Genomic DNA, 23,361 nt, shown 5'->3' on the forward strand with positions numbered 1-23,361 from the left:
GTAATCTGATCCTGCAAAATTTTATCATCATCTTTATTGACTATTGCTCTATCCAATTTTGCATCATTGAACAACTGAATAGTTACTCTCAGATCATTTACATACAAATTAAACAGTAGTGGGCAAAGAACAGAGCCCTTTGGCATGCCACTAGTCAGTGTCTCAAAAAAAGGAGGGTAACCAGCGGCATGCCCCAGGGTTCTGTTCTTTGGCCCTTGCTGTTTAACTATATACAATATACCATTTTCTAAATGGTATATCATGGGACTAACTGAGGATTTATTTACTAATTTTGATGGTAATATATCAGAACACAGAAAGATAAGTAAATAATTATTTATTGACTTATTGCTGATATTTCACTGGTGTTATAACCAGCATCTTCAGAGCACAAAACACAGTTTGTCACAGTATATGAGACTACAACAACAACATGGTGTAATAATGGGACTAGTTTGAAAAATTGTAGCAACAACACAGACTAAAGTCCTAAATAGTGCCCTCTATGTTGAAAAAAAAAAAAAAACAGAGAGAAAGCAGGTACTAGTTATGTTTTATGATGACTGTCTCCCAAATCTTAGGAAATTTATACAGCCATATTTGTTAAGATTGGGAGTATGTTTCAAGGCTTCTGTTGTTTCTAAGAACAATCTCTCTCTCTGACTTGTAAAAGCTTCTTCTCTGCAGTAGTTTTGTTTTCTTCCAGTTGATCCTGTGTGCAGGGATATCCAAACCATGGTCTGCTAGGCCATGGTTTTAGTACCAGATGTATCTTTTATGTTCACTGATGCAGATGTCCACAGTTTTTCCTGTTTGACCATAGTAAGCTTGATCACATGAGCAGGGTACTTTGTAGACTTCTGGATGCGATAAAGGAGAGATGCTGTCCTTGAATACCCCTGCACATAGGATCAACTGGAAGCAAACAAAACTACTACACAGAAGCTTTTACAAGCAAGTCAGAGACAGTGTTCTTAGAAGCAACAAAAGCCTTGAAACATACTCCGAATCTTAACAAATATGGCTGTATAAATTTGCTAAGATTTGGGAGACAATTATGTTAAGACATAACTAGTACCTGCTTTCTATCTCTGTTTTGTTTTTAACACAGAGGACGCTGCCTAATTAGGACTTTAGTCATTATGTTGTTGCTACAATTTGTCAAACTAGTCCCATTATTACACCATGTTGTTGTAGTCTCGCATACTGTGACAAATTGTGTTTTGTGCTCTGAAGATGCTAGTTATAACATCAGCGAAATATCAGCAAATAAGTCAATAAATAATCATTTACTTATCTTTCTGTGTTCTGATATATTACCATCAAAATTAGTCAACATGTACAACGAACATATAAGCCTTTCTACACGTTTGACATCAGCAATACTAACAATAATTAGTATTGCTGATGTTAATTCCCTTCAGGAAGATTTGAATAGTCTTTTGACTAGAACAAAGGAGTGGGGTTGTAGTTTTCATATTAATAAGTGCAAGGTGTTGCATTTTGGAGTGCAGAAATATAAGATTGTGTACTATATCAACAGTGCCATACTGCAGGAAGTAGATGAGATTAGAGATTTGGGAGTGATGGTTGACAGTAGACGGAAGTTTAGAGAGAATATTAATAGTGTTGCAAAGGCAGTATATCGTATGCTGCTATAATAAGAAGTACTCTAACATGTATGGATAAGGAAGTGGTTGTGCCACTTCCTTATCCTTAGGGTCACTGGCACTGGTCAGACCGCACTTGGACTATTGTGCTCAAATCTGGTCAACTGGTTTTCAGTATAATATGGACACATTGGAGAGTAACCAGAGACAAGTGACTAAAACAATATCAGAACTTTGGAATGATGGTTATGGAGAGAGGTTGAAGAAATGTGGATTGCAGAGTTTAGTGGATAGAAGGAAAGAGATGATATGATTAAAGACATTTAAGTTAGTGGGAGGATTTTATCAAATTAATCCAAATGGGATTATAAAAAGAATAGATGGCAAGAAGAGAAAAAAACCAGAGGCTATTCCTGAAAGTTATGTAGTGGTGAAGATGGGTGTGAGGAGTAGATTTTTTAGTGGAGAATTGTCAGTGATGGAACACATTACCCGAATGTGTTGTTAATGCAAGGAGTGTTACGGATTTTAAGAGTTTGTGTGATAAATATATTGTCAGTTGAACGAAACTATCACGATGAGTCTGCCAACTCCATGGAGGGTGCAATAATAATAATAAAGGGAATGATTTACAACTATCCCTTGTCTTCTATCTGTTCCATTTTCTTACATCTCCCTCTCTCTACATATATGTATTCTTTCTCTCTCTCTCTCTCTCATGTCCATCAGCTCTTCGTTTCTTATCATAGTAGAGCATAAACTGTATTATCTGATTTGAAACTGCATACATGACATCATGACAGGCAGGTATTACAAACAGTGAAGAGAAGTTTTTTCAGTAATGACAGACTGGATATGTTTATTTGCAGTGCAATGAAGTTTCTTTTTCACTTGGTGATTATTTCAATGCATGTAGATATACAAAGGTATGCACATCTTGCCAATTCTTCTTATGGCTGCTAATTTGGAAAACTAATTCTACCAGTGACTTAAATTATGCAGTGCAGTGTGGCCTCACTAGTCAACCACTAATAACAAAACTACAAGGACTGCTACTATGTTTTTCTTAAAGTAAAATATCTTTTTAACAAACATAATTTTATCAGCATAGTGATATTTTTCTATACCTATTATTTCAGAAGTTTATTTTTCACTTGGTTAGACTATAATAAATTTAGTTTAATCTTTTATCCAAGTGTAAGCAAACAAAGTTTGCGCCTGAAAATATCTTCAGGACTGGGGTAAGGTAGTGCAACACCAGGGAACTCTGAGCAAAGGTGAACCAAGCTCTCATCACTCCCTGTCTCAGTATCTCCCATAATGCAAAGCACATCTCCTTGCAGACATGTATACTGCTATGCATTAAGGGAAGGGCCACTACCCAGACTGGTTTCAACCTTTATTGAGGTCTTGTCAGTGGGAGGCATACCTAAACATGGAGATACTAAGGCAGAAGCAATAGGAGAGGTCATATTTACCTATAGGAGTTGCCAACAGGTGTACCACCTCATTATTGAATTACTCTGGATTTAGAGAAAGATGTTGGAAGTTTATTTTTCACTTGGTTAGACTATAATAAATTTAGCACTACCTTACACGGTGCAAACTTTGTTTGCTTACACTTGGATAAAGGATTAAACTATATTTATTATACCTATTATTTCATTTTTAGTTAACAATATTTTTTGTAAACACTTTTGGAAAATTATATAAGTAAAGTGGATATTAGATCCAGCATTATTTCAAAGCAAAATGTAGGAACTATGAAAATTTCGTAAAAATAAGTTGACCAGAGAGCTTACGGGAATACACTCACTGGCATTCACAAGTTGCCTTATCGCAGACTACTTAGAAAACATAAACACTCTCCAAGCATATTATATTTACTTATTTAATTTTGCATCACCAAACTGAAGCCTTTTGGCTCTTTATTTTAATAAAAAATATTTTAGAAAAAACAGAAGTAGAATAGACTTCTCTGAGCTATATAAAATGATAAGGAAAAAAATTACCTATGAAATTAGAAATTTCAAGAACATGGAAAAAATCAGAATTACAATAGAAAACAATATGAATGTAAAAGGTGTGAGAATAGAGTTGTAGATAGGACAAAATAAATTAGTGACCCTTAAAGATGAAAATGAAGTACTAATTAAAGAAAAATACAGATCATAAGAAAGAATAATACTACACCAAATTATATTATGATTCCCAAGACTTAAACCAGTATGAAAAGACATATGTAACATCCCAAATCAAAGAGGAAGAAATATACCTTGATGTTTTAACTACACTAGTCATGCAATGGACAGCATGAGTAGTGTAAGACACCAGGTGAAGATGAGTTTCCAATAGAAGTTTCGAAAATTTTATTTAACATAGTCATTACTGGTGAATCAGTCATGACTATGTTAAATATTATTTATACATCATGCCTAAGACAGAAGAGAATACCAAAATGATGGGATAATGCTATAGTTATTATAGTTTTTTAAAAAGAAAGACAGAGAAGATGGTAAAAATTACTACCCTATCAGTCTCCTTTCAACAATATACAAATTTACAAAAATCATTAGCAACAGAATAAAAAACAAACTAGACTTTTGCCAACCTCAGGAATAAGCAAGATTCAGAAAAAAATTACTGCACTACTGATCATATAATAATAATAATAATAATAATAATAATAATAATAATAAGCTAACATCTTTTATTCCCTTATAGGGAGTAGGCAAGGCCTTTTATCCCTGTCTTGCTTTTGTAGACTGAGTGGGCAGTTCAATCTCCACTGGTAGCCAATCATAAATAGTTGGCCAATACTATCACTAATTATAAGTGGCCACTGATAAAGAGACAGACAAGAAACTGCTGTCATCTCTTGGTATCTAACAATTACAGGTTATGCTACTGTCTGAAATAATGTGTGTGTTCTACAGTCAATTTTCTTGAGTTTATGGGACAAAAAACCCCGAGTTTCGGGAGAAAAAAAAAAAAAGCTTGCCAAGGCCAGAGATCGACTAACTGGTGAACCAGTTGAAGACAGGCTTCCAAAAAAGTTCCTCCAGTCAGTGACTAAATTGAACTAAAGTCTATCTTCTGGCAGCCTAGCACCACTTCCAATGAGCTACACAGTCCTTTGTTAATATTATTATTATTGCACACTCCACGTAGTCAGCAGAATCATCGTGGGAGGTTCATTCAACTGACATATTTATCATATTGAATCTTAAAATACTTAGCACTCCTTGTGCTAAGTATTTCTGGTAATGCATTCCATTCACTGACAATTCTCCATCTAAAAAATCTACCCCTAACACCTCTCTTCATCACACTCTTACATGACTTCTAGAGATGGCCTCTGGTTTTTCTCTTCTCGTCTTCTACTCTTTTTATAATCCCATCTGGATTATAACATCCACTCACTAACTTAAATGTCTCTATCATATCAACTGTTTTCCTCCTATCCACCAAACTCTGCAATCCACAGTTCTTCAACCTTTATCTCCATAGCTAGCATTCCAAAGTCCTAATACTGTTTTAGTTACTCATCTCTGGACACTCTCCAATGTTTCCACATTACTGAAAACTAGGTGACCAGATTTTAGCACATCAGTTCAAGTGTGGTCTGAACCATTTCCTTATCTCTACATGTTGAAAGTTTATTTTTCACTTGGTCAGGCTATAATAAATTTAGTTTAATCCTTTATCCAAGTGTGTGCAAACAAAGTTTGCTCCTGAAAGTATCTTCAGGACTGGAGTAAAGTGGTACAACACCAGGCAACTCCTTGCAAAGGTGGAGCAAGCTACCAACACTCCTATCTCAGTATCTCCCATAATGCAAAACACATCTCCTAGCAGATATGTATAATGTTATGTATTAAGGGAAGGGCCACTACCCAGACTAGTTTCGACCTTTATTGAGGTCTCTTCAGTGGGAGCCAGGCCCAAGTGGAGATACCAGGCAGAAGCATTAGCAAAGTCATCTCCTCCTATAGGAGCTGCCAAACAATGTGCCACCTTTTTATTAAATTACTCTGGATTTAGAGAAAGATGTTGAAAGTTTGCTCCTGAAAGTATCTTCAGGACTGGGGTAAAGTGGTACAACACCAGACAACTCCTTGCAAAGGTGGAGCAAGCTACCAACACTCCTATCTCTAGGAGTGTTGGTAGATTGCAAGGAGTTGCCTGGTGTTGTACCACTTTACCCCAGTCCTGAAGATACTTTCAGGAGCAAACTTTGTTTGCACACACGTGGATAAAGGATTAAACTAAATTTATTATTACTTATCCCTACATGTTAGAGTACTTCTTATCATAGCAGCACTACAATGTACAGCCTTTGCAACACTAGCAACATGCCCTCTAAACTTCAGTCTACTGTCAACCATCACTCTCAAATCTCATCCACTTCCTGCAGGACAGCACCATCAATATAGTACACAGCCTTATATTTCTACACTTCAAAGTGCAAATCTTGTGCATTTCCAAACTGCACACTTAGCACTTATTAATATTAAAACTACAACCCCACTCCTTTGTCCAAGTCAAAAGACTATTCAAATCTTCCTGAAGGGAATTAACATCAGCAATGGTACTTATAATTATCCCCAACTTTGAATCATCAGCAAACAATCCTCAATCAGTCCACCAACATACCATTCAGAACGTTAAGCAGCAGGAGCCAAAGAACAGAACCCTGGGACAACATGCCATGGAAAAATTTGGCGAATCCCAAGTGGTTGCACTTGACATCTCTAAAGGCTTTGACTAGGGTCTGGCACAAAAGCTTACTAAGCAAACTCCCATCATTTGAACTGTCTTAGAACTTCAGCAGATGGATTGCCAGCTTCCTGTCTGGATGCACACTATGTGTAATGGTAGACAGTTCCCTATCCTCTCACCATCCAACTAATGCTGGGGTTGCAGAAGGTTCAGTTCTCTCACTGACCATCTTTCTTCTGTATATCAATGACCTACTTGACTTCCAATCCAATACACAGTTTTGCAGACGACAGCATATTGCACTCCTCCCTTTCATTTGACAAACCCTACTCAACACAACTCACTTCAGATCACAGAGCATCAACCACCACTGCCCTTAATTCTGCCCTCCAAGTCATCCTCCAATGGGGCTCAGATAACCTCATCAACTTCGATGCTAGTAAAACCCAGTTCTGTCTTATTTCTCACAAAAAAGAACCCTTCCCCTCCCCCAGCATTATTTTTGAGAACACTCAAATTCCCAGACAAGATGAGATTTCTCTTCTCAGAATTATCCTGACATCAAGCCTCTCCTGGCATAAACACATCACAACCATTGCATCCTCAGCTTCTAAAAAACAAGGATTTCTCTTTCACTCAAGATGTTACTTCACCCTGAACAGCTGTTAACCTTATACAAATCACAAATCTGCCTAGCTATAGAATACTGCTCTCACATTTGGAGTGGGGCTCCTAAAAGCTCCCTGAAAATGCTTGACTCAATACAGAGGAGAGCAATCAGACTGATAAATGCCCCTCTCTTAACAACTCGCTCCACTCACTCTCACATAGATGATTGGGCTCTGCAATTTGTATATTCTATAAATATTTCCATGGGAAATGTTCATTTGAAACAGAATCAATAATTCCCCCACTCTGTACTAAGCCGATTAGAACATGTACAGCTGCTGCCCAACATCCTTTCACAGTACACCTTGAAACCCACAGAACAAGTTTCTTTTCCTCCTCCTTCATCCCTGCTACTGCTGTACTGTGGAACAGTCTTCCCCATGACGTATTTCCCAAGGAATACAACATACAGGCTTTTAAATGAAATGTAACAAGTTTTTCCTCTTCCAATCCATATACGGTACAAACGTGCTATAGGTTGACCAACCAACATCTTGTATATGGGCCCAACATAAAAAAAAAAAAAAAAAGAAGCCACTAGTTACCCTCCTTTTTTGAGACAATGCTCCATTATACACAACTTGCTGGTATCTATTCCCATCCTCTGCTCTATCAAACACTTTTGCAAAATCTAAGAATATCACTCACTGTATGTGATTCTTCCTTATCATAAAATGCAAGTAAATTGCTAAAACAAGATCAACCCTCTATGAAATCCATGCTCACCATCATAAAGAATGCTGTGTCCATCAATCCAATCCTAAATTCTATTCATAACTAATCTCTCCAACACTTTGACTACAACTGCAGTTATACAGACTGGCATATAATTGAAAACTTCTGACCTGGAACCATGCTTGTGGAGTGGTACTATTTTACCTTCTTTCCACTCCTTAGAAACCCTATTACACTACAAGACTTTCATTAAACAACCAGATTAAGTGCATAGCTAAATGTTGTGTACATTCCTTAAGAATATATTGTGATATGTCATCCATTCCCACAAACTTATTAACATCTAACCCAGTCAACACTTGATACACTTCTGATTCTTTCACTTCAAATTCTCCTAATACTTGCCTCCCTTCTATATATCTAAAGCCCTTCACAGCGCAATTGGATGTGAACAACGGTACGTTGCACCCTTCATTGGAAAAGGCCTAAGTTCGATTCTCGTTGTGACGGGAGGAATCTTTATATGGACTTTTTCAATCGAAGGTGAGTTAGCTGATCTCATACGGAGGTAGCAGGATTTTTTCTCCCAGAAACTCGGGTTTTTCATTCTGCATACAGACACATTGGCCTTCAGAACACATGCAATTTACAGACAAAAAATACTAGTTGTGGTGGTGGATGTAGATGATTGATATATAGAGGTGAGTGGTGAGACAGAGTTGTGGACTGGGTGCCCTTTCATGATGAGTCTTCGGACTCCTTGGAGGTATCACGAATAATAATAATAATATATTGCACCTCAGTATTTAAACCAGTATGATGTACACTAATAAAGTGCTCGTTCCATAATTCCACTGTATCCTTTGCAACTGTCATGACTATTGATCAGTGTCATCCTGCCATAAATTATTCTTTTTCTTGCTTGCCAAATAGTGGAAAAATTCCACTGAGTTAATCTTGGCCTGACCAGCCAATTTCCTCTCATACTGCACCTTTTCTTTCTTTACCATGCTTGTCACCTTTCTAGCCTGCACTTTATACTCTTCATGGATCTGATCATTACCAATTGTCTTGGAGCTCCTCCATAGCATTTTCTTTTCCAACACAGTATGCTTGATTTCACTGTTCATCCATTTCACTTCTACTCTATTTACTCGCTTAACCCTTGGTATGTAGTCATACATTGCTTTTGTTAGATACTGCCTTGTGAGTTTCCATGCATTGTCTGCTCAGCCTCATCTAAACAGCTAACTGACTACAGAGCTTCTCATCATCATCACCCACTTTATACTTCCACACATATGATAAATATGTTGTCAGTTGACTGAACCTCCCATGATGAGTCTGCTGACTCCATGTAGGGTGCACAATAATAATAATAATATCCATTTTTGTCAGTAGCCTTTTTTGTTTCACCCGTTCCCAAACAAGTATCTGATGATCATTCTCACCAATCAGCAGCAGTGTCAACACCTCATTAACATCTACATCTTGTGAAGATATCACCAAACCCAAAACATTAAAACCTCTAGTTGCTTCAGTCGCATGCTGCTTAAGATATTTATCTCTCAGAAATTCAACAAAAGTAGTCTCATTGTTCCAATACACTATCTGTCTACTCCTTCCATTCTATATTCAAGTGATTGAAGTCTACCATCAGAATCACCTTCTTTTTACATGCCTAATTTATCTAAACACTTCACAATCAGTATTCTCTACATTCCCTGGCCTATAGTAGCATTCTATCAGATATACCAGCCTGTTAATTTCAACCTTACACCACACAGATTCAAAATCTGTGTATGTATTATCAACTTTCACACACTGTGGACACAATTCTTCTGCAATCATTAACAGCATTCTCTTTTTACATTTCTATCCTTCTGAGAAATTATATATATCCTTCCATTTCTATTCCTGATATCACATTCTCCTCAGACAATCAAGTTTCACTTATTCCAATTATCTTTTGGCATACTGACTCAATCAATGCAACAAAATCAGCTCTCTTTTATTTCAAACTTACATTTGTGTACAAATATAACAACAATTCCTGTCTTTGAGGCCATTCTACCAGCATCAACATTCTCTACTCCAGCTGCTAGACCACACCTCTCTCTTTGGTCTGACCATTCCTGTTTCCCTGATCCTGACTTTGATTTCCATTCCTACTGGTCTCATCCTCACCTTTATGCATTTCATCACCTTGTGCTGCAGAAACCACATCTTCAATTTCATATCCATCTTTTTCCTGTTGTACAATTTGTTTAGTTGTGCTATTATGATTCACAAGTAGACTCTGGTCATTTGCTATATTAACTATATGACTCTGTGCCTTCTCAGAAAACAATAGCCTTTCTCAATGCCCAACACCAAACCCATTCAAATGCAATCCATCAAATTTAAACCATTTCAACTTTCCTTGAACTTCACTCGATAGATATTCAAACTGAACCCCCTTTGCCTCGCACAACTTATATTCTTTATCTGTGCTCTCCTTTTCAACTCAATATTCCTTTTCATATCTGGGAAACGCACTAATGACTTTTCTAACAACACTATTATACTTTACCTGCTGCACCAACTTTCTCAAGTCTTTATTGACATAATTTTTTCCCCCAACTAAGTCATTTGTGACCACGACTACCATTAATTTTGATGCCTGCTCTTTTCTTTTCTGCAACACATCAGTTATTTGTTTCATTGTTCCACCAGAAAGGTATGTTTTGTGCACTTCATTAGTCATTACAACTCTAAAGTTTAGATGTTTTATATGCTCTTTCAGATGTTTCATTTCACTTTTTATATTTTCACTAACTCTTGCCTAAGCTGGTCTAGTAAGGTCCCAACTTTTACTCTAATTTCTAATCGCTCAAATCTATCAACACATTCTTCACATATGCAAACAGTCCACAAATCTTGCAAATTTTTTATGCATACATGAAGCAATTTTCGCAATGCATCATCATATATATGTAATAAGACAAATAACTGAAAAGGCCATTAGCCCTTATGTCTGGTATTTATTGATTTTGAAAATGTATTTGATTTGATCTCAACATTAGCTTTTTAGAAGCACTTTAAAATCAAGGAAATAAAAAAACGTATATTGATATATACTTAGTCATGTACATGAAAATTCAACTGGATCTATAAAATTAGGAACAAATATGTAATTGCCTATTAAAAAAAAAAACAAAAAAAAACAGGAATTAGACAGGGAGAAACCATTTCACCTAAATTCTTTACAGAGAATTTAGTTTTGAAGAAATTTTTAAAAATTTGGATCAGAAAAAGAGAATTATAGTAAATGGGAAAGAATTTAAATCACCTATAATTTGCTGACATTGTTCTTTTAGGAAGCTCTGCAGAACTTCAACAAATAATCGATGGATTGAATGCAAAAAGTAAAAAGGATTAAATATAAACAAAGACAAGTAAAAAGAATGTATAATAAATACATCAGTTTTTATTATACTTACAAAAAAAGCCAGTTCGAATGGAACTTTAGGAAATGGATGGTCACCTCCTATGTTTACCTAGTGTTGTGTCGGAAAAAGTGCTGATTCACTTTTGATGAGTCATCCTTTTTCCAACCCAGTCAGAAAGGATGGATAAGGATATACTTATGCCTCCAGATGGAAAATGTACTTATTAATGACCTAGAACATGTATATATATTCAGTTTTGTAGATATTAACTAATGTTAGAGAAGCCCATAACTTGAACAGAGAATGTTTGTAAATTATTTTAAGATAGGAAATCCATGTAAAATTGCTAAAAAAGATGTATATAAGTTGATACAAGTATTAGGCCATGTCAAAGACAGTTCAGAGCCGCGGTAACCAATCGGCTGCCGCCGTATGCATGACGACACTACCAAGTGAGGGCGCTGTTTTGTGGTATATAGGTTTCGGTGGGGAATTCAAGCTCTTTTTTTTTCGTCTGTTCCTGGTTTCCTGAGCAGAGAGCTGAGTAGCTGTGAAAGCTTACCACCATGCGCAGCAAGAGTTTCCCCTTTGCTGTACATGCCACATGGATCATAGCTGCAGCTAAAATGCAACCAGAGTTCTAGAAGAAAGGGCCGCTGGCGAATCAACGCCAGTGTATAAGTCAGTGAAGGAGTATTCTTTTCGAGTAGAACAAAAGAACAGCAGAGACGCCATTGAAGAAAATACGGTGAGGAGATCCGAGAATCTAACTAAGGTCCTATATTCACCAGATAAAGCAAGAACGGTAAGCTGAAACCTTTTGTATTAAGATAGAGTAACCAGAGAGGAATGAGAAACTGAACATTGAGAAAATAGCCAATTTACGTGTTGTGCTTAAAGAACTGTCTTCCTTTGGACATTTTGTCTACAAGCGGCATCTTAGGCTCGAGCCGAATAGGAAACCGAGGCTTCAGACTGTTTATACTGGAAGAAGGAAATTAATGTTATTATGTTGAGTTTAGATTTGAATGCTAGCTAAAATTCTGGGGGGAGGGGGACAAAGTTGAATATAAGAAGGATTGTTATCTCATGCAAAATTTGCCAGACGAAACACGTCTGATATAATCCATGCCAGGATTGTAGAATAAGCTTGTATATATATGTATTTTCTATGTATGATAACTGAGCAGCTAAGTAGAAATTAACAGTCTGAGAATAGGTATATAAGGAAGAGTACGATTTTGATAATATATGAGATTATAGAGTAGAACTTTTTGGATGTGTTAATTTAAGAAAGGGGGGGGGAGCTCAGACTCTTTTGTTAGAATTGAAAGTTTGACTAAAGTATATCTCTATGTTTTGCCAAAATAAATGTATTTCTTATATTTAAACCAAATGAGTCTGTCATGTTTCTGTGGATTGAATTACCGCTTGAAAAATCACGAACCATGCATTAGAGGGAAATCCATTAGTAATTAAAGAAACGGGACCACGACTGCAAACCTCTTGATCCCTGCATTCTTTTTTCATAGTAATCTAAGATAGTATATCAGAATTCAATTGCCGGCTGGCGCAGTCATAAAATAACTATAAATTTGTCGGCAAACGAAATAACTGATAATAACATAAGATAAAGGATAAAACAAAACTTAAAGATAATAACACACAAAAAAATAAGAGAAATGAGAGATATAACACTAGTATAAAAGATACAGTAGAGGAAGGCCATGAAGAAGAAGAAATTATATGTAGAATTCAACTAGGTTTGGTTAGCCTTTGGAAAACACTGTGAAACACTCAGAGGAAACTATATGCCATAAAAGAGAAATATTCAACAATTGTATACTTCTGTTCCTGACATGTGGAAGCGAAAGGTGGACTTTGACTAGACAATGGACCAACAAGTTGAGGATTAATCAGAGGAAAATGGAAAGATCATTACTTAGCATTATCATTCTAGATAGAAAGCACAATACTTGGGTCAGAACTCAGACTAGGGTGAGAGACATTATAACAGTCGCTAAAAGGTCCAAATGACAATGGGCAGGTCGTACTGCAAGAAGTAACACTCAAAAACAGACAAAGTTGATATCAGAATAGTATTGATACCAGAAATTGAAAGAGAGCTACAAGAAGACCAAAGAGAAGGTGGGAGGATGAGATTAAAGATTTGGCTGGAAGAATTCAGTGGCATAGAAAAGCTTAAGTTGAGGAGTTGAGACTGAGTAGAGGATTTTGGGGATGCCTTCATGCTACAGTGGAGAAAATGGCTGATGAAGAAGAATATGGATTTTGTCACTTTCGATCCACAGCTCATCTTCTAGCCTACATTACCCATTTTTGGACTCAAGCAGCACAATTTAAAGTTTGGGGAACTCACATGGTTGCTCTTGACATTTCTAAGGCATTTGATCACGTCTGCCACAAAGCCTGCTCAGCAAACCACCATGCTATAGTCTGCCCTCTACTCTTTGCAACTGGGCTTCCTCTATGGTCATTCACTGTATAGCATAGTAGATAGTTTCCTCTCCTTGTCACCCCATTGATTAGATGGAAGAATTTTTACTTTTTATTTTTTGATTTTTCGTGGAGGCAATCATTTTTATTCGATATTGGGAAAATCCACAAAATTTTCACAATATGAAAGGGGTTTTAAAATTAATCACAACTCATTTCTAGATTGCCCAATTCCCAAATTTTTTTTTTTTTTTTTGCCATTAATTTTTTTTACCACCACAGCTGTACATTTTGATTCTTTATTTCCATTCTAAGACAAACTAATTTTTTTCAAGATACTGGCATAGCATCCTGCTTTAGCTGTGTGAGTGCTCCTTTTCCCCATTTTATATTTTGAAGGCCTTGGGTACCAGCTCTTATACAGTTTCATTCAGCCCTCAAACTCATCCCACACATTCACAATCTACATTCCTTTCTCTTCACACATTTCTGCTAACATTCCATTCAATATCTTTGCTCTTTGCCATAACTCATCATTGTCATATCTGGGCAACACACAAACAACCCTGGCTACCACCACACCGTTATATTTCATTCTCCTCAATATACTGCTGATATCCAATCCCACATTCTTCCTATGCAAAAACACATCATTCAACAACACACTAACTTCCATGCATGCTTACTTCTCATATCTAGTACTTCAATCACCCTGTTCATTCTCCCTCCTGGAAAAAATACCTTCTGCACCCTCTCATCCACCACACCTTTTGTGACAGAATCTCCATAGAGTGCTATTCTCGAGTCATTTGCTATTTCTTTCTCTCCACTATCTTTCTTTTTATTGCTTAGCACTCTTCCATTCATATTCACCATAAGTCCAATTTCATTTTGTACATGCCTCATTTCATTCCACATCTTAATCATTCCATTCTTCAACTCTTGCATTCCAACAATCACTCCCACTATTGCTTTGTCAGTCAGACTTTCTTCCACTTCTGTAATGATGTCCAGTTTTTCTTTTTTTTAAAAAAAATATGGAAAACCCGGCATAATTTTATGTATTCATAATCACGTTCTCCACACTTATATTCTCATGCATATAATGTAAACTTGATCACTGCCTTTCTATTTAATGCAACTCTCAGATACATAAATTAAAATTGCTTGGAACACTGCCTTTGCTACTGCTAGTTTAGTCTCATCAAATTACTAATACATATCCTCAAAGGATGTACAGGATACAATATTAGTACTACATGATCAAGTTTACATTATTCTAACTTCCTATGAAGAGTTTCCTTCAAGATTAGTCTGTAATCTCAAGACTCCAATCAATTTTCTATGGTACTCTGAAATGAATCAATCTGCCTAGATTTTGAACATCCTCCAGGTCTTTTTCTATCATCCTAGAGACTTGGGAGTGGCGGCAGACAAGGACCTGAAATTCATGGGTCACACTGCACAACTTGTGAAGACGTCACATCGAATAGCGGCAATGATGCAGAGGACCCTGATATGAAGAAATAAAGAGGTTATGATGCCATTGTATAATAATGCCTTGATCGGGCCTCACATGGATTATTGTCTGGTTTTCATGGTGATGAGGATATGCTAGAAAGAGTTCAGAGAAGATTTACAAAGGTGGTCATTGGTCTTTGGAATGTGGAGTATGAGGACAGATTGAGAGAATGTAAATTGCAAAGTCTCATGAATAGGAGGAGGAAAGGGGGGGGGGGGATATGATTGAGACATATAAGTTAGTCAGGGAGTTATCAGGTTGATATGGAAGAGTGAGGAGCCGGTTGTTTACATGGAGTGTGACTGGTGAGTGGAATATACTGCCTGAGTGTGTGTGTGTGTGTGTGTGTGTGTGTGTGTGTGTGTGTGTGTGTGTGTGTGTGTGTGTGTGTGTGTGTGTGTGTGTATTATGAATGTAGAGACATCGAATCAGTTTAAGGCACTGGATGAGTTTTTTTGTGTGTGATAGCACACAAATCAAATCAAAAATCAATGTTAATAATAATAATAATATCAAACCCAGGTTGCTTGAAGCACTCTTCTCCTATTCTACTTTTTTTGATTATAAGTTGCACTGATGATGGCCTCAAGAGGCTGAAATTTGGTAAGAAATTTAAAAATATATATACAAAAGTGATTTCCATTAAATATGTTCATTTTATAATAAACCAAAAATAAAAATAAATAAATAAAAATGCAAGCTGACATAGTTATATGTCTTCTTTGCAATAATTTGAAGAGATATGTGAAGCGATTATTGCAAAGCGATATGACATAGTCATATCGCTTTGCAATAATTTGAAGAGACCCGGTATTCCTCTTCAGAAAATATTTGTCTGGTATTCCTCTTCTGAAAAGAAGAGGAATACCAGACAAATGTGAAGTTCAAGGAATATACTGCAAAAGACTACCTAGAGGAAATTTAAGAATGGTACAAAGATAGATAGATAATATCAGAACTCTGAAAGGTATGCTATAAAAACAGATTGAGAAAATGTAACAAATGGAGTTAGGTATAGACTGAGACATATAAGCTGTTGAGAACTAGACACTGGGAAGAATTTTATTTTTCAAAGCAGTAGAACAACAGGAAGGATCAAGGCAAGAGTCCATCTCTAGAAGCAAGGGAGTGACAGGTAGGTTTAAAAACTTACATGCAAAAAAAAAAAAAAAAAAGATAGAGAGTGGTGGGTGTACGGAATGAACTGCCTAAAATTATGTGGTGAGTTTGTAGTGATTGATTTTACGATGTAGTAAGATCAACTTTTTGGGACCTGGAGCATACTTTCTGTGATGAGTCTCTTGGCTCCATAAAGGTTCTATGATAATAATAATTAATGTAAATAGAAAGTAACAATTCAAAAATATAAAATAAAATTATCATCAGTTAATATTTACTCAAAACTGAAACTTAGTTTCTACAATTTTAAATACCAACACACATATAACAGAATTATTTCTTGTAGAAAAACTCAAATAATATTTCAGAAAAATCTCATGATACCAACTAGGATACAGACTTAAAAATTCATAATAAAAATCCTATCAAAATAATAGGTAATGCTAGGCAGCAAAGTGTAAACATGTTCTTTTACAACATATTTACACAATACCAAAACAAAGCCATATACTTACTGCAGGTTCTATGAAATGATAAAATACTATTCACTTTACTGTTAGCTTTTTCTATAGAAACTGCTAGGAAATTTGTTAAATTCTAAAAAAATAAGAGGAAATATTTTGTGAAAAACATAATAGTATTAAAAGAGGGGAAAAAAATATCAGAATCAAACATGATAAAGTCAACACTTTTGCTAAAACTAAACAAAAAAATCTAAATAAATTAATGATATTAGTATATATAATATTCTCATATACATAATAAATTTAGTTCAATCCTTTATCCAAGTATAAGCACCTGTTTGCACCTGAAGTATCTTCAGGACTGAGGCAACTGGTAGTAAAGGTGGTCTAAGCTCTCATCACTTGTCCTAGTATCTCCCATAATGCAAAAGCACATCTCTTTGAGGACATGTATAGTGCTCTGCATTAAGGAAGGGCCACTACCCAGACCCAGAGGTGGTGATACTAAGGTTGAAGTAATGGAGAAGTCATATTTCCAAATTGGTAGCATAGTCAAGTGAAAAAACTTCCATCAACTATCTCTAATCCAGAGAATTTTAATAATAAGGTGTTGACACCTTTTGGCAACTGGTATATGGTGATATGACTTTTGCATTACTTCCACCTTAGTATCACCACCTCTTGGTCTGGCTCCCACTGACAAGACCTCAATAAAGGTCGAAACCGGTCTAGATTGTGACCCTTCCCTTAATGCATAGCATTAAGGGAAGGGTCATGCAAAGCACATCTCCGAAAGGAGATGTGCTTTGCATAATGGGAGATACTAAGACAAGTGATGAGAGCTCAGTCCACCTTTACCACGAGTTGCCTCAGTCCTGAAGATATTCAGGCACAAACTTTTACACGGGATAAAGGATTAAATTAAATTTATTATAGTCTAACCAAGTGGGAAAAAACTTCCATCATTCTCATATACATGTTCAACAACATTTCATTTAATTCAGAAACTCATTAAATAACATTACATATAAATTTATGAAGAGAAAGATGTTGAGATATACACTTCCACACAACTCATGCACATTGCGAATGTTCAGAAAGTGTTTGGAAGTGACAGGGAGGAAAAGGTTCTGATTGGTGATAAAATGTGCAATAATGATATTGAAAAACAAAATGCAATTAATAGTTAAATGGCAAGTGGGATTGATGGTGAGTAAGCTTGTGTGGCTGACAAGAAGATACCAAGAGTGAATGATAGCGAACAAATAACACAAGATTTGAAAGCTGAGTTGTTGAACATGAGGCAAGTGATAAATGCATGCTCAGTCAAATGGAAGATTGTAGAAGAGCAAAGAAGACAGGAAAGAGGTAATGAAATGTGAGTGGCATTGTATGGGTGAATTCAATTATTACAGGTGTGGTACACAAGCGAAAAAGGTGTTTTCCCACAAGGTAAAATAAATAGAGTGATTGAGGCATTAGCTATGAGGAGTAAGCAAGCAAAAACGTGTGTAGTGGTAGTTGGAAAAATGACTTGACTGGAACAAGAACATTAGATCAAAGGTTGTTGAGAAGGATAAAAAGATAAAAGCATAATAAGAAAGGTAATAAGTGTCTTGACTAGGTATTATTAATATTGTGCGGGCAGTTCCATGGAGTACGAAGACTCATAGTGGAAGACCTAGTCTATCAACCAGTGGCGTAGCTAGGGGGAGCAGAGGGGGCAGTCTTCCCCAGGCGGCACTGTGAACCTTTTTGAACTTTTGCAGTTAATTCTAAAATACAGTCTCAAGAAATCAGTTCCAAATATTGTAATACTACTGCGAATTTTCCCCACAATTGCTAAGTGTTGCTAGTTGTGAGACGAGTTTTTCCAAATAAAATTTGATTAAGAATTACCTACATTACTATGAAATAGACTTTGCGAATGTCATCGACGATTTTGCTAACAGAAAAGCAAGAAAAATAACATTTTAGAATATTGAAATTAAAGTTTTACTTCAAAAATAAACATTTTTTTAAATTTATTTCCCTATACGTCATTTTGACTTTTTGTAGCATTTTTGGTGTATATTGAGAGGGGCGGCAAACTCAGGGACAGACCTGGGCAGCAACAGCTCTAGCTACACCACTGTTATCCACACAATCCATTATACCTCTCCTTGAACTCATAACAGACAAAGCACTTACAACTGACTCCAACAATCCATTTCACTCATTTGCAACTCTCCAAGCAAAAAATCTGGTCCTGATACCTCCTAACCACACCTTTATTCTACTTCGATGAATGACCCCTTGTTTTGGTCCCTCTAGCCAAGTGCTAAAACATTTCCCCCTGCATCTATCCTATAAAACCCTTTAAACAACTTAAATGTTTCTATCATATCCTCTCTTTTTCTCCTATCAACTAACTTCTGCAATCCACACACCCTCAATCTATCCTCATAGGGAACATTCCACAGGCCACTCACTAATCTTGGTCACTCACCACTGGATCCTCTGAACCGCTTCATCCCCAAGAAACCCATGGGACCAGACTTGAACATAGTAATCGAGATGTGGGATTATCAAGGCTTTATAAAGAGGAATAATGTTAATTTTTTTTTCAATACCCAAGTAATCTTATGGGTGATTTTAACAAAATTAGCAATGTGTCCCTTTAAACTTTAACTCTCTGCCTACCACCACCCCTAAATCTCTAGCTTCATCCACTTCTTGGAGTACAATGCCATCAATGTGATACGTGGTTTGCAATCTATTTATCCTGAAATGCATAAGTTTACATTTCTCTACATTAAACTGACACCCATTATCTTTTGCCCACACTGACAGCCTATTTAAATCATCCTACAAACTCTCACATATGGCCTATTAACTATTACTCAACTTAATTTGGGATCATCAGCAAACAACTGAATATTTCCTTCAATCTTTCAATGGTTCCAGCACTGAAATTTGTGGCTAACCACTAGTTACCTGTTTTCGCCTTGATTCTGCCCGTCCATATACCACTTTCTGATATCTGTTCAGCAGCTGCCCTCTTATCCACTTAACCAGTGTCATATCCATCCTCATTTGTTCTAATTTGCATAACAGAGTTCCATGTGGTATTCTGTCAAATGCATTTGCAAAATCCAGCAAAATCATCGTGTAGCCATTACCTTTATCCAACTCAGCTGTTATTGTATTATAAAAAGTTAGTAAATTATTAAGGCATGACCAACCCTTCACTAAGCCATGTTGATCCTCATACAGTTCATATTTTTATCTACCCATTCTTGGATTCTCTTTTTCATCAATTTTTCTAATACTTTTACCACCACCACACTTGAGATACTGATTGGCCTATAATCCTGTTATTGCAGTCTTAGCAATAGCAGATTATAGGCCAAAAATTACCTCCCTTATGCAAGGAATTATTTTGCCCTCTTTCCACTCCCTTGGAACTCTACCAGAGCTGAGAGTTAAATTAAAGAGCCAAGTCAAAGGCATTGCCAGTACCCTTGCACATTCTTGCAAAACCCAAGCTAATAACCCATCTAACCCCACAGCTGTATTTACACTGAGATTCTACAATATCCTAAGAACCTATTCATCCACTCTGTTCCCACATTAGCATCTGTAACATAAGTTAAAGCAGTAACCTCTCTAGGATGATATACTCTTGCAAAGGGGTCACTTAGTAACTCAACTATTTTATCCGTTTCTGTCTCCTTGTGACCATCATCACTCACTAAGGTGAATCTTCCTAGTAATTCTTCCTATTACTTGCCACATAACAAAAGAACTCTTTGTGATTTCATTTGGCCTGCTTGGCTAGATTCTTCTCATAATCTGATTCTGCCTTAATTGCCATGCTGGTCACCTATCATGCCTGATCCTTGTACTGTTCATGAGTTTGCTGGTCACCTTTCTCTTTATATATCCTCCACAGCATTTTCTTCTGCAGCTTGTGATTAATGATATTATTCATTCATCTAAAACCTATCTGATTAACTCTTCTTACCCTAGGTATACAATTTAATACTGCTTCCTCTAGATGACCCTTAACTATATCCCATGCCCTATTAAAACACTCCTTACCGTGCAGTGTTTCATACCATGGCACAGACTTAAGCTTCTTCCTAAGTTTGTCATAATCACCTGACTTGTAGTTCAACAAATATCCCTTCTTGACAGAATTTTCCTCATGTTGCTCAATCTCCCAAGTCAAGACTGCATAGTCACTTTCACCAATTGGAAGCAATGTGATCAGCTTGGTTATGGATAGCTCTTCTGCTACCAATACCTTTCTACCCGTAGTCTCCTCCATCACATGCTGCCTTAAGTAATTATCTCTTAGTAAGTGTATAAATTCTGTTTCCTTCCTGCCATGTGAATTTTTTCCCTTCCAGTCTATATCTCCATAATTGAAGTCCCCCATAATAATCACTTGACTGGTACTCATTATACTAATTTGGTGATGCATGTCTTCCAGATCATCTGTGAAACACCCTGGCCTCTACCAACAATGAACTGTATATTTTGTCTTACTGTCCTTAATCTCAAACCCTTCACATCCTATCCATATAACTACATCATCTGCTGTTAGCCAAGTCTTACTGTCTATAACCTTTGGTGAGGTTGCACTAACCAATGCCAAAAATTCCTTTCTCTTGTTCCTGATACTTCTGGCATTAGCATATAGTAACTACAGCATCCCTTTAGGCCCCCATCCACACCTTTACTTCCTGAATTGACTACCCTATTCAATATTTTTGATTGAGAGACTATATTCCTCACTTGGTCATTCTCACACTCGCCTGCTTCCACTCTAATTGCTTAAATTTCTCTGAATTTGCAACTTCAGCATACTTGGTGAACAAAGCTCTCTAAACACCTAACACCAAAATCGTTCAGATGCAGTCCATCAGCATCTGAACGATTTTGGGATCTGTACAGATCTTTCTTTCTTTCCATCAAACACAGACCACAGATCCACAAATCCTACATTATTTATTCTGCACAATCTACATATAGATTCAGTGGTTATCAACGCAGTCCTCCTCAGTTCATATCATAGTAGTAGGAGACTTACAATCTTCACCTTCTCACTCTTCAGTTTTGCCTCTTCTAACAACTCCTTTACATAGTGATAATACCCAGTATGATAGTGATGTGATGAGGGGTAGAGCAAGGTTTACGAATATGTTAGAGGAAATGCGGGAAAAGAAAGGAGTGAAGTTTGTTAATGTATGGAATGTGTTTGAAGGATGAACTGAACTGTATAATAGTGATGGACTGCATTTGAATAGTTTTGTTGTGAGTCATTTTTAGAGACTGCTGCTGATAAAAGGGAGAGTAATGAGTGCAGAGAATGAATCTGTGTAAGTAAGAAGCAATGTATGAAAGAATGGGAGAGTAAGGAAGGAGAGATTGAGGTGGTGGCTAGGAATGAAGAGGTGGATAGCATTAGTGTAGAGAATGAGAAAACAAGTCTGCAAGATCTCTGCAGGGAAAATGCAGAGATCTAGCAGACAGGAGAACACAGCGTGAGAAAGGTTGATGCTGCAAGAGGATGTGAATGCATGTGTAGACAAAATGAGAAGGGGGGGAATGACCTGGGATGTAAGGAAAACAGTTGTATTTGAGGAAGATTCTGGGATGAGTAAGGAGAAAAAGAAATCTCAAGGAAAGTATGGAGAATTAACATCTAATTAGTGGTGTCAGTGAAACTTATCCAGGAATGAGGTGTTATGTTTGTATATGAATGAAAGAAGTATCAGAAACAAGAAAAATGAAATGGTTACATCGATTGAGTTTGTTCACCCAAAAATTGTTGGAATAAGTGAGATATGGTTGGATGAGGATGACATCCTGACAGGAATAGAGATGAAAGGGTATGATATATTTCTTGAAGATAGAAAGCATAAAAACAGAAGTGGAGTGCTATTGATGATAGAAAAAGTTATGTCCATAAAAGAATAGATGAAAGGGGGAAGGGGGAAATAGTGGTTTTGAGGCAGTATGATGTGAGATAGAGGTGAATAGAATGAAATATTTCATTGGCTGTTGCAATAGACATGGTAAGATGGAGGGTAGCGATCGTGAAATGTATAAGCAAATTAGAAAAGCAAATAGGAAAAGGGTGATTATTATGGATGATTTTAATTTTGGCAATATAGACTGGGATGATGAGATAGCAATTGGAAAAAAATAAAATGAATTACTCAAGTTTTTGAGAGATAACTACTTCAGACAGTATGTAACAGAGGGCAGGTAAGAATTGAGTGGCTTGGATTTGATCATCTCATCAGAGGATATCATTATAAATGAGGTGTCAAATCTTCCTTCAGCTACTTGGATGGTTAGCAGCCATGTGAGAAAAGGGTATAATATAGAACTACAAGGCTATAAGAAGCTCAGAAGACAGCTTGCAGCTGTAGAATGTAATGAGGAGCTGGGTGGAAAGGAGATTAATGCTGAATGGGTGATATTCAAGAACTATCTTGTAAAAGCAATGTCTAAATGTGTTCCAAAGGTCAGAAGGATAAATAAGGCAGTGTAAAATGGATTGATGAAGAATTAAGATACATGCAATACAGAGAAAGAAGGTATTATGGAGGTAACATAAGAGGAGTGGTAATAATCAATTCAATAAGGAATGGCAAGGAGAGTGACTCAATTGGTAAGAGGGTAGCAAAAGTGCAGTA

The 23,361-nt window shown here is 36.6% G+C and overlaps 1 protein-coding gene across 8 annotated transcripts in view; it reads right to left on the reverse strand.

The window, feature by feature from the left end:
• LOC150109436 (putative nudix hydrolase 6) overlaps window positions 1–23,361 on the reverse strand; it is a 149,150-nt gene that overhangs the window by 99,083 nt on the left and 26,706 nt on the right. For 5 of the 8 annotated variants that reach the window (XM_090408209.1, XM_090408226.1, XM_090408218.1 and 2 more), the window contains one exon: window positions 16,721–16,802. The exons of the other annotated variants lie outside the window; for them this stretch is intronic. In XM_090408209.1, coding sequence (XP_090264335.1) covers window positions 16,721–16,802 — 82 coding nt within the window. The remainder of the gene's footprint in view (window positions 1–16,720; window positions 16,803–23,361) is intronic. 8 annotated transcript variants of the gene reach the window in all.

Source organism: Typopeltis vanoorti, chromosome 2 (assembly GCF_054136105.1).
Source record: "Typopeltis vanoorti isolate ZY-2024b chromosome 2, IOZ_Tvanoo_1.0, whole genome shotgun sequence".
NCBI lineage: Eukaryota > Metazoa > Arthropoda > Arachnida > Uropygi > Thelyphonidae > Typopeltis > Typopeltis vanoorti.